Raw genomic sequence first — 13,062 nt, 5'->3', positions numbered from 1 at the left:
AAGGAGCCTCGGATACATCAATTATGATAGAAAATGGAGGAATTAGAGGAGGGTCCACAGTTTCCCCAGAGAGAGGGAGAAAATGAAAGTCATGCAGAAACGAAGCGCGGCTGGTGGAATAAAACCCCCGCAGCCATTGTTGTGTGATTAAGGACTAGGTTTGAGCCATCGTGGGGGGTTAAATTATTCACACAGCAGGAAAGCAAGCAAATGGTGTTTACACTAGTACATACATGCACATATACATAAGCGCTGTGGAGGACTGATAACACATGGATAGAGGATGTCATTGTTTTGGGGTGTGGATGCAGCTTAGGGTGGCTGGAGTGCAAATTAGCCCGCAGACTGCAGTGCAGAGAGGCTCCACATTCCTCTACAGTATCTGTAGAACGTGTGACACGCATTGTAGTCGAGCTAATCATAAATTCAGTTCCAAGTTCATGTAATATCTTTATTTCCTGTTTATCAGTTACAACTTCTGTTTATATTCTGTACAGCACTGAAGGCACACAAAAACCAAAAGATATAATGGAACACAGGTATTTACAAAATATACAGAATAAATAATGAAATCTAGTTGAGTAGAAAAGCTACAGAGTGTGTGCTTACATGAACCGTTTTCAGAGTTGGATTAGTTTCTGGGAGTATGGTTGGTGTGTAGAGTATAAATCCTGACAATGTCCACGTTGCAAACGTCAGTCGGCCAGCAGTCCATTGCTTTTAATAAGAGCTGAGAAACAGACAAATGCTGGCTGGAGTCCGTCGGCAGGTTGTCTGCGTGAAAAAACTGGAGCTTTTTGAGTAATGTTGCTCGTCGGTAACCATTCGTGTGCTGGCGGGTTAATATGTCCCCCGTCTCTGATCAGTTCAAACACAGTTCCCGATCAGCCAGTCTCAGCAAGAGGACGGAGCGGATGTTCCTGAATGCTATTTGAATATTTTCAGACATAAATAAGTGACGTTAAACGCAGTCTCACATACGCTCGCGCACACAGACACACAAACACACATTTGTGGCTCATTTTTTCTGGCAGACATTAAAAACAAAAAAAAGTTTCAGCAGGACTCTGTTGATTGTCATGCACCATCTTATGGCATTTGATTAGTGCAATGCATTTTTACAAGATTACAGTTGTGTATAATAGACTGTACTTTAAGTGCTGCATTTACTGATTGATAGAAGAAAATTCATCCTTTCTGTAAATATCACCAGTCTGTATAAAAATAAATAACGTCCCTATGACTGCGAGTGCGCAGTGTATTGGATCGATCAAAGGAACTGACAGGAAGAGAGCAGTAGAAGCACACTCCTATATCGCTGTTTTTCAACGTACACTTGGCACAATGAGCATTCCGGTTACAGCATTCCAGCTGGCTTATGTTGACAGAGGGTGTAATCAGGTCATAGCCAGAGTCAGGATACACTGATTAAACAGCAATTCTGGGTCAAGTGGTGATTGAAATTCACTCACTTCTTTTCCAGACATCTGCTTTATTCTACCAGGATGTCAGATGGGGGGAGGGGGGTGCACTGTGCAGATCAATTCATTTGGCAGCAGTGCGCCGTGGAAATGTAATCAATCATAAAAAGCTGATTGACTGGATTTTGAAGATGGTTTAAACCCAGGCCCGCACAACAGACTGCGCTAGCTTCTTTAAGTTACATTTGGCCAAAAATACTACACCTTTCACCAGCTACATAACATGGCTGTCAACAGATACAAAGTAACAAAAAGAGAAAACCAGTTACATTCTGTGCTACAATTAAACTTAAAGTGATGTGCCCATGATATATATTTCACACTGTGGAAAGTACGAGAGGGCAAACAGGACAAGGCACTTGGTTCAAAACATAATATATATATTTATAGAATTGTTTTCTTTCAGTTAAATGCAGTTTGATGCTCCAGAACCTCCAAGTAGTCTGGTTCAGTATGCAAGTTAGCCTTGAGTTCAAAGTACTCGTTCTTAGTTTGCTCAAGCATGACCTTGCGTGGTCTCGAGTACATAATTGTCTCCATTAGCTTTAACTCCTCCTGGTGTCCCGGGACCTGCATGTCTACAGCAGACTGAAGCTGGGGCATGTTTTTCCTTAGGTACTCTGTTATTCCAAGCTGCTGCAGCTCCTTCTCCCTCTCCAGAATGTTCCTGTACAAGGAGTTGGGATTTCCGAGCGTGACGAACTCGGCGGGGCACTCTCCCGTCATGGGTCTGAACTTGGAGCTGGGGTTGCCGGTGAGCGGAGAGGTGTTCTCCTTCTCCATGATGCTCCGGCAGACGTGGTGCTTGGAGCCGGGCTCGTCCATGCTGTAATCCAAATCTGCGTCGTGTTCCTTGTGCTGGGAGCAGTAGGTGGGGTTGCGGCAGATCTGCACGATGGGGCTGTGTGATCTCTCTTCGTACAGAGAGGCCGACCCGGTTCTTTGTGTCAGAGTGTGGTGGGTCGTTTTCTGCCCGTACATGCTGTAATGCAAGTGAATGGGACTGCTGCTGGTGTTTTCTCGGGGCTGCTCCTCTGCTGCTTTTTTCTTTGCCCTTCGCCGCCGCCGGTGCACCACCAGTACCACCAGTCCGGCCGAGCAGAATATAATCATGAGAACAAACATAAGAAGGCTTAAGATGAGCACAGAGAGCGGGACGGTGTCTGTGAGTGAGCTGAACAATCCTTTGCCGGTGCCGTCAGGCCCCAGTGTGGCTGTCGTGCTCTCCTCCCCATCTGGGGACATGGGGTAGTAGGTCCCCAGACCGGGACACAGCACCTCATGGCGAACGCTTCTTAGTTCTGCCTGCATCACTTTCTTTGGGGTGTGACACAAAATGGAGCCCACCACTGTGTCCTTTCGGAGTTTCTCCACCCATTGTCTGAGGCTGAGCAAGTCACAGCTGCAATCCCAAGGGTTGTCCTCTAAATAAATCTGCTCTAGTGAGTCAAGTTGATCAAGCACATTGCTCACTGGCAGGTGCATAAGTAGATTCTTCTTCAGGTTTAATTTGGCGAGGGGCACATTGCGAAATATCTGTGCTGGAAGAGAGCTGAGCAGGTTGTTATTTAATGACAACAGCTTCAGGTTTGGCAGGGGATTAAATGTGCCTGGAGCAATCTCTTTGATAAGGTTGTATTCCAGATACAGGTATTCGAGGTTGTGCAACCCCACAAACATTGTGGAGAACAGCTTTTCAATTCTGTTGCCATTTAAATACAGCTTTTTCAAACTGCTCAAGCTCAGGAAAGTTTCATTATCAATGTAATCAATTCTGTTGTTTGCCAAGTTGAGCCACTCTAAACTATCATATGTGACAAAATCAAACTTCAGGAGTTTCTGAATCATATTTCCTGTCAGCACTAGTTTAGTGGGGCTTTGCTGAAGTATTCCGATATCCGATAGCTTTTGAATGCCTCTATCTTGACAATGCATCAAAAACCCTGCCACGGGGTGATTGTGACAGGCACAGTGCTCCACACAAGGACTGCCAGGAATGTGAGACGGTGTCGGTACCTTCGCGTCATCTTTGGCGTTGTTCAACTTGGGAATCTGAGACACTTTAGATGAGGGAGTAACAACCATGTCCAGTGACTTTGACGGCTCCTCCAGGTTAATATCTGCATGAGATGGGCAGAGAACATCCCGCTTGACTTTAGCCAGAATGGTGCCCTTAAGGTGATGCGGTGTGCTGCAGACCACATCCCCGATCGCTGACTGGGCCCTCATGTTCTCCATCCAGATTTTTAAATGCAAAATATCACAGTCACAGACCCACTCATTGTCCTCCAGGAGAAGTTCCATTATCCGTCCGATGTGCTCCAAAAACCCCACATAAGGCAGCGTCTGGAGCTTGTTGCCACGTAAGTCCAGGTGGGTGAGGGGCACGAACCGGAAAATGTTGCTTGGTAAAAACTCGATGGAATTATCATTGAGGATGAGCACCTTGAGGCGGATCAGTTTGTTGAAGGCCCCCGGCTCGATGACCCGAATGAAATTTGTGTCAGCCTGGAGAAACTCCAAATTCACAAGGCCTTGGAAAGTATCCTCTTTCAGAGTGACGAGGAAATTGCTATTTATGTGGAGTTTTTTCAGTGAACCGAGAGTGCTAAAGACCCCTGGTTCCAGCTCTTGTATGCTATTACCCCCAATGTGCAGCGAAAGGGCACTCTTAAGCCCTTCCATTTCCTCGGCGCGGAGCTCAACCAAGTCATTTTTGTAAAGGTTCAGGTGGAAGGGCACACCTGACGGGACTTTGATTTGGGAGATTTTGCTGATGTTTCTCTGCTCGCAGTTAAGATGAAGGATGCCATCTTTTCCCTCACAGGAGCACAAGGAGTCACAAGACTCACTAATAGAGGATGATGACGCCTGTGAGGGATGGATATCTTGGGATCGGGCCGCGGTGAGAAACAAGGCGATGAAAATGATACAGGGCACCATTTCGGTCTGAGATATCTGTGAAGAAAGGACAGAAACATGGGCAGAAGGGGTGGGGAGGAAAAAAAAAAAAGAACATTAAGTGTACATTGTTTTAGAAGTCATGCAAAGTTTGACAAATGAAATGTATTGTTCTGAATCACTCTGTTAAATGATACTGAATCCCATTGCTCCAAATGTCATACAAGTTTCATGTGTTACAGTACATGAACTTTGGATGTTGTGTGTAAAAGTGTAATAGCGTAAAATTACATTCATGGCTACATCACATGCATGAAGGGAAGTCACACTCCTCAAGGATGAAAGAGTTCTGTGTAGTGTGTCTTTGTAAAATTAACATGCATGAAAAATATATACTGGGAAAAACAGTGTTTGTATGCTGAGCATTGCACACACTTTAATTGTGTAAAAGGAATACTGAGTTTGAAATATCTGTGTTTTCTCTTAATGTTGTATCCCTGTGTGGCCTGTATACGACTTTGCAATGTCCTGGATAGACTTGAGGAATGGGAGTTAAACCAAGTGTTGCAGCTAATGGGAGTCCTAATAATCCACATAAAACAGTCATCAGAATCCACGGTGTGGAGGACTTTACCAATGAGTAAATACATTTCCCAGGGTGAGCAATGACAGTAAGACAGCATCTCTTTCCAGTGACTAACAGTGGGATAATGGCACATTTAAAGAAATGCCTTTCTCATTTGACTGAATCTTCTGCCCTTTCTGTGCAGACTCATCTGAACAAAGACTTACTCAGTGTGAGTCATACAAATGCACAAGTTATTTCAGTCCATTCCAGAGTCCACGTCAAAGTAACATCTATAACAGGAATCCCAAACAAACAACTGAGAATGTGCGGTCACGTCTTTACGGTCCAGCTAACTAACTGTCACTGGACTGGACTAGACTAAAGGGGAACTAATCACAAAGCGAATACGCAGCAGTCTGATCTGATGGAGCGTTAATCTGATTGGGCTGTTCCACTGTTCCACACTCTTCTCCATGCAGTCACAGAAGCATCTGGAGGAGCACACAGACAGCACTGTAAAAACCAGCCCAACCAACTCATACATCATCGCAAGCGGGATTTCTGTTGAATGACGAGGGAAATGCTGAAATGTGATTTTAATGATGAGAGCGCCGCGGCACCACATCTCCATCCATTACATTCATTTGACTAAAATCACAATGGATCAAAGGCGAGATCACTCTCAGGGGACTGGTGGAGGAGTAGAGACATCTCGCCATGATCACGGATAACTCGGTACCCACTGTTAACTAACGGCGTTCTTCAAAGAGACGAGACGTGGGAAGATGACAGGAAGGGACAGATGTTCTCGTTAACCAATCCGATTAGCATCTGGAAAGCCCCATTCTAACAAGACTAGGCAAGTAGGGCCGATAGGGCTTGTGGAGAGCAGTGTTTGTCAGAGGCTGAAACCTCTGACTCATGATCCAACTACAAACGGTGCTCGACCCTCTTCTGACCAGAAAATGCTTCCTCCCTATTGAAAGTCAATGAGACGGAGGGCACATTTTCAGGGGGTGCTTGCAATTGCGTGTGGCCTGAAGCAAGAGGTGTAGCATAAAATGTGGTTTGGAATGTGGACTGGACTACCCTGACGACACGCATGCAGAATGCAAATCATTCCCTGTACCTACACGCCCCATTCATTTCAATACTTGCTACAGCCCCACTATAAATCAGAGAAGCTTAGCATTAAAGAAACATCACATTAAACATCCATTCCAGCTGAAAGACTGGCCAACCCCACACATTATCAAAGTACTTTATTTAATAGAGGTTAACTAACCAATGAGTCAACTAATTGTTGCAGCTCTACTCCACATACAATGTGGACAGCATCCAAGGCGACAACCAACCCCCTCAGACAAAAGCTGAACTTGAACTTACATTGTGACTCCTGCTTCTCTTTCACCTTTTTGTCTATTTCGTCTCCAAACATATTGTGCTGTCAGTTGGAGTCACAATTATTGATGAAAACCAAGTCAGCACTATTTCCAACATCTGTGATGTATTCAGGCATATACGCCAAGGTCACCCTAAACGTTTCAGCCACAAATGATGGACTCACACTCCCCACAGACCTGGGAAACAGAAATATTACAGAGTATACCAGAGAATATGGAACTCACTATCATCACGTGAAGAAAAATGAAAAACAAACTCCTCTTACCAAAATCATTTTATTAATACATCTCTATAAATATTGCCAACAACCTGCCAGCAGAGTGAAAAAGTTCACAAACTAAATGCATTAATACCCTCTCACTAGTTTCTACAGGGAGTCTCCACAACATCAGACAGAATACAGCAGAATAATTAGTTGCATGTTCTCGCCTCCAGGGACAGCCAGTGCTGCAAGTCAGCCTGCACGACAGTACAACAACAATAGGGGGACACAAAGCTGAAAAGGCTTTAGAAATCAAAAGTAAAAAGACAGTAATTGAGCACATAAAATGTATTTTTTAAAATGACAAACTGATCTTCAGACAACTACTCTGCATTTCAGAAGGAATCCTTTCATATATCTTACAGAATTGGAACGTTTAAGAGTGTTAGTGATATTCATTTTACAGTATCAACCAAAGTAAGCCTTTGATGTAATATTTATGTGTATTCACAAAGATACAGACCTGGAAAATAGGAAAACGAGACCTGCGTTAATGTTGCTTATTTCCTATTTTGCGATGAAGATGTGAAAATGCAGCAGACGATTAGAAATGTGAAGTCTTGTGAGGTCTCTTGCGAGCTAAGAAATGACCATCTTGAGCCAATAATAGGCAGAAAATTGGGAGATATGATTATCTATGAGCCCCAATTGCCAATGTTTACCACTGGAAGATAATATGGTGAAATATAATGAAACGCAGTAATCTAATTTGTCAAACCTATTAAATATGCATTGTTTGCATAGCGATAACAAAATGGCTCCAAACCATGCCACCCAAGAATACCTTTGGCCATTTCCTTTTCATTACTTATCTGTATGCTTTTTTTCCCAGAAGTCTGGTGGTGGTCATGGTACCCCAGGCACTCACCTCTGTGACCCTGATGGCTCGTAACAGTGCGAAATGAAACAGCCTATTGACAGATGTTATCGCACACTGCGCGATAACGCTGCTGCTGAGGGCAGATGTGGAGCGGCGTTAGCACCGTGCACTCCTTCTCCTGTGTTTCAAACAGACTTCTCTGACTGATGCCTGTTTCGGGTAATCAATGTTGCATGGAACTCGCCGTGACGGGCACGAGAGATGAAACACTCTTCCGGTGCCGGTCTTCCACTGCGCTCTCTTTTTCAAATTCAAATGTGCATCTCTTGCTGTTCAGACAATTCAATTAGAGATCTACTGAAGCCCTGTGAGATCTCCCCTCATGCGTGTGTGTGAAGCCAACTCATGGTCCAACATCAAACGGGATGAAAAAAAAAGGAAAAACTAGTACAGAGCTGCAGAGGGAAAGAATATCTATCATGCATTGAGCCTTTCTGCAGGCTCTGTAACATACACAATAGGCTTTGGCCACTTACAGACTCATAAATAACATGTCCTTGCTTTATTTGGGCCAACTATAAATTGCATTGTTCCAGTGCATTGACGTGCTCCATAGTATCATAGAAGTACAATGTGCCCTCGTGAGTAGAATATCATGTCACTGTGACGAGTCCGTATGACACGCAGATACTTCAACAGTGCAGAACAGTGCTCTGAGAAACTGCCGTCTCTTCATGCTGATCACACTGAATTATACTCACTGAGGATCAATGCCCATAATATACTCCTGTTAGTCAATGCTGAGATGCTAACAGCCAACACAATGAACTGCACGACATCACATGCATTGGCCAAACACTAATCAGGCCTGCACATCACTCCCGATGATGTGTGATTCAGTTTTTCATTCGATTTGTTTTTTATTGGTCCCTAAAGGGAGCGTTTGACCTTCTTTGCAGGAAGGGAGGGCAGGCTCCATGATGCTGCACCATACTGTATGACTGACATCACCTCGTGCACCGAAATATTCCTTTCTACTTTATTTCCCTTCTTGGCTGTCTAATAAACTACAATTAAAATGCCATAACCAGGCTTGATAGAGAAATAATTGACAGCTGTTTAAGTAATTTAAGTGAAGTAAGCTCTCAAATATGGAGATTTCCTGTTTTTCAGTTTATATCATATCAAACTAAATCTCTTGGACTGACAAAACCAATCACTATGCATGCAACATTCTAACTATGAACCAAAATTCTGTTCAAACTGACGAACATATCTTGACTTCCAACTGTCCGGTCCATCCTGTTTTGCAATACAAATGGTCATCACTCGTTGTGACTTTGACAAACCTTCTGCAAGACAATGGAATTCGCTGAACCTGTGGAAAGCCAGGGGTCGCACTGAGCACGTCATCTTTCCTGAAGAGCACACGTGCCCTTGCTTTCTATTGATTTTGCACACTTCACGCCCCCAAACGAGTGCTGCAGTACCACATATTTCTGTCGTCTATGCATTTGTCATAGTTTGCAGTGAATTGAAGCACACAGTGCAGATGTAGTGTTTGTCATAGTCTGCAGTGAACTGATGCACACAGTGCAGATACAGTATGTGACCACACATCATGAACCTGGACTTCAACTGTACCGAGTCGCGTGCCCATTATCCAGTTGACAGTTTAGGACATTATTTTTAGATAATATGAGCATAGCTGTAGTCATGTTCTGTCCTCGTCACTGTCAAAGTAAGTAAAGCATGCTGGAGCCACAAATAGCCCATAAGGCTGGAGCTTAATTCCTTTTTCTGTAGCGTGAGGCAACTTGATGTTCAAGTATGAAAGGCTTGTTATCCCTAGTGGCACCCGACAGACAGAGCCATTCTCCCAACTCCGTCAAGACTGATAAGTCACTCCGTATCTGTGTTTTAAAACATATCCAGTGGATATCTCGTGGATAGAATCTCTTGGTTTTCAGTCCGTTTTAAAAGCCTTCACAGTCCTCTCAGTTCACAGCGTTTATGACCTCAGTCCTCCACATTGCTAGGCTACCTGCGGTGATGGCCATTTATAGATCTTGACAGCGGGGGGGTTGAAGGAGTACATTTTGATTCCTTGTAGGAACCATATACATAGTGTTGAATATACTGGTGTATCATCTGTATGTCTAAAAGCTCAAATGTAAATGTAATCTGGACTCCATAACAGGGTTCAACACAATGATGGTGAACTGAAGTTAAAGTTTGTTTTTGGACTGAATATTATTCTTAAACTCATTAGTGGAACTTCTGTTCTGGGGAAACAATCTCAGTTTACGCCAAATTATGTCTCATTATCGGTGCCAGGCACTGGTGTCAGAGGATACGTGCAGAGAATGATGCATACGTCTGGAAGCACCTGAAGTGGCCTCTATGTTCCTATTCATCTGCTTTTCTTTGAGATATCCACAAAATCAATACATATTGAGCCCCATTTACAGCTCCAGGAAACTCAGTGTAACATCAAGTAGACCAAACTGTGTCTTTGAACTACTAATCAAGCCCACATTCTCCATCTGGACAGGAGTTGGGCTATAGCAACCCATACTTCCTCCACCAACTGCTCTACCATGCAGAAACAAAGCTCCTTTGGCAGTGTGTAGGCACACAGCCTTGGGGGACTGTGGAGGCGGGGATCATACCCCATGCTCTGCTGGCTGCTACAAGGGTTGCATCTTTACAAACATCATCAGTGGCCTGTTAAAAAGTCAGATCAGCTGCGTGCTTTCCCGGGTCATGCAGCAGTTCTAACAGCTGGCAGCTGATCATATTTCGAGATATAAGCAGCGGAGCCTGATCTACTCTGATCTACTGAACCGCTGTACACACACACACCTCATACATGTACGTGAACATAAACCGACACACAGAAAAACCCATTTTCACTAAGTGGCTACCTTGTGTACTGCATAGCTTCCTCTCTTACTGTTCTCAGCTGGTGGGCCTTCATTTGTGATAGCAAACATATGCATGATAGAACTAATAATAGAAGCACAAAGACTGCATGGAGAAGGGAAGAGAAGGAGGGGGGGGGGCTTGGCTTCCCTGGCAAGCGCGATTTAGTAGGCTTGCATTTCAAATGGTCTGTTTAACTAATGCGCAGTAATTAGTTCTCCAGAAATGAGCAGGCTGATTACACCAGTGTATTGTGGCATCAAGGTACGTTCTGTAAGGAAAGACATCTGCACCAAGCAGCTGTACATTTTCTATGTACATTATTGTCCCTTTAGAAAAAGGGACACGTTTAATTCAGGCGTGACACCAGAGCCCAGCAGGACTGGTGACTTCATTCAGAATCCTCAGTCCACAGGCAGCTGTGTCTCAGAAGTCTGGCACAGCACAAGAAAAGCAGATATGTGATCAAATGTATTCGAATACAGTTGCTGTTATGATTGTTGCACAGTGACACAATCTAAAGTTGAGTTTATTAGTTTAGAAATATTCAGCAAGTCTTGCGTATTACACTTGAAGTTAGGACGATTATGTAGGACATGGAGTCTCTTTGTCTTTGTGTTCTCAGCTGAATTGCCTATTTAAAAGGAGTAGCCACCCTCAGTGAAAAGGCCACAGGGCAGCAGTAATGACAGTCTTATGATTCACTCCATAAATAGGTGGAGATTGGCTGTCTGATATACAAACTTCAGTCTCAAAGGAGCCACACAGACCTGCTTATTGAGGAATAAACAATATGAAGGGCACCACCTAGAACATTCTGCAGTGTGGGCACAACAGGACTAAGTGGCTAATCAAAGCATGCTTTATGTTGTCCAAATACGCATCTCATTCTGTGAACAATCTCCTTCATTTTGTTCTAAACAAGCCAACTAATTAAATATTTATTTATTGTATCAGTAAAACCAAAAATACACAGATCTACGTTTGATGCAGGTTTAAATCAAGAAACTGTTACATATGCACAAGATGGACGCCCATGTGCCTACAGCTACTCAAACACGCTCTAAGACTCAAGTACAATCTGATGACAGATTACAGTGCCATGCATGTAGTTCCTGTAGCATCCTTAATTGGCAGATGCAGAACTCCTTTGAATACTATATGCTCACAGTTCATCAACAGAGCCCTGCTGAGTTTACTAATTGGACAAACTACTATAAAGTCATAAGCTGATGTTAAGACCACATCTGCTCGTGGCTGTAACCATTAGTAACAGCTGACTGGTATCTGTTTAAGTGACAATTAGTCACTCATGGCATATGTATATGCCATGAGTGTTAGTTATGGCATATGTATTTGTATATGTTTGTATATATTTCATTAATGGTAACAGTGCTGTCATCCTGACTATTACTGCTATAAGTGGTTCTGCAGAATTGACAACATTTTTAAACATTTTGTTGCCCAAGAGTGAACTTTATTTATGGTTATGGTTGTGTGGTTTTATTTACGTTTTATTTATTGAAGATATTTCTATATTTAATAATCACGTCCATTTCAATGTCTGAACAGTCTTGAGAATTAAAAGTTCTCTTCAGAAGGGTGTACCTGCATTATTAGTGCCATAAAAAGGTCTTAAAATGACGATAATATCGTTTATCTTAATTATTTTTGGGGCAATAGTTTCTACAAAAGCAGATATCGTGACAGCGCTAGAGTGAATGCACGGCTCTGAGACCAATGAAAAAAGTTCTAAATAAATCAAACAAGACAGTGGTAGCCCAGCATTAAGCCCTGTGGATTAGCTTTCAGCTAACCTTGCAAAAACATACCCAAAGTTCCATCAGGCCTTGTGGGGAAGAAAAAGTCCAAACAGGACGGAAGATTAGCACAAAGTCACAGACTATCTTCCACTGTTTGGGAAACGTGCGCTGGCAAGTTTTACATCTGACAGAAAATCACTGGTTGGTGTGTGCCCTCTCTTCTGAGTCTCTCTCAGCTCTGCCCTCTCCCTGTTTATTCACTAGACACTTCCATAATTCATTCCTCTGTCACACTGGGATCAGTTTAAGTTGCTTTACGATGCAGAGCCAGTAGAACAAAACTCCACCCATTTGACACCCTGAGAGCGGACGGATGCACACGCCTGAAGGAGATCCAGTCCACGTCCAGCAGACATAACAGGACTCGCTGGAGCTGCCAGACTTAAACAGTCCACAGATGGAGACGGAGCCTCTGGGTTGATGGGTAGAGAGCAGACTCACAGAGGACTGGGAAATAGCTACGCTCGCAGGCTGAGGATGAGCTGGTTAGAAGAGAGAAAGATTGATAGATGTCAAGTCTGTAAAAGTCTGTTTGCTGAGTGTATAATCCACATACAGTTTATCACTATCATAATGGGTTACGTTTGCTTATGTTTTTGGGGGGGGATTAAAAAACCTGCATGATGGTCATGAACTTCAAAAACTGCAACGCTTCAAAGTTTTGATTTGACAGGACAAAGCTAGGGAATCTCAGTTAAAGGGGGGGGGGGTTTAGTACTGCAGTCCCAGTTTGGGATTTAGGCTGATAAAACAGGTATATTTTTACATAAAAGCCCTGTCTGGAGAAGCTTTAAATAAATCTATTAAAGTACACGCGTAAGGCAACAGCTTTAATGCAGATTTAGCTCAGGTGTCTTGTTTTTCTGCCCCCACACTTT

General features: G+C 43.4%; 1 protein-coding gene across 1 annotated transcript in view; it reads right to left on the bottom strand.

Moving 5' to 3' along the window:
- Positions 1-437: 437 nt before the first annotated feature.
- slitrk6 (SLIT and NTRK-like family, member 6) overlaps positions 438-13,062 on the bottom strand; it is a 16,199-nt gene continuing 3,574 nt past the window's right edge. The window contains exon 2 of the mRNA XM_035677445.1: positions 438-4,439. Within this exon, the coding sequence (XP_035533338.1) occupies positions 1,884-4,424 (2,541 nt within the window). The 5' untranslated portion in view covers positions 4,425-4,439 and the 3' untranslated portion in view covers positions 438-1,883. The remainder of the gene's footprint in view (positions 4,440-13,062) is intronic.

Source organism: Morone saxatilis, unplaced genomic scaffold (genome assembly GCF_004916995.1).
Source record: "Morone saxatilis isolate NCDOM2014 unplaced genomic scaffold, NCSU_SB_2.0 Contig6, whole genome shotgun sequence".
Lineage (NCBI taxonomy): Eukaryota > Metazoa > Chordata > Actinopteri > Moronidae > Morone > Morone saxatilis.
Note: the sequence above shows the minus strand (reverse complement) of the source record. Positions and strands in the feature narration are given on the sequence as shown.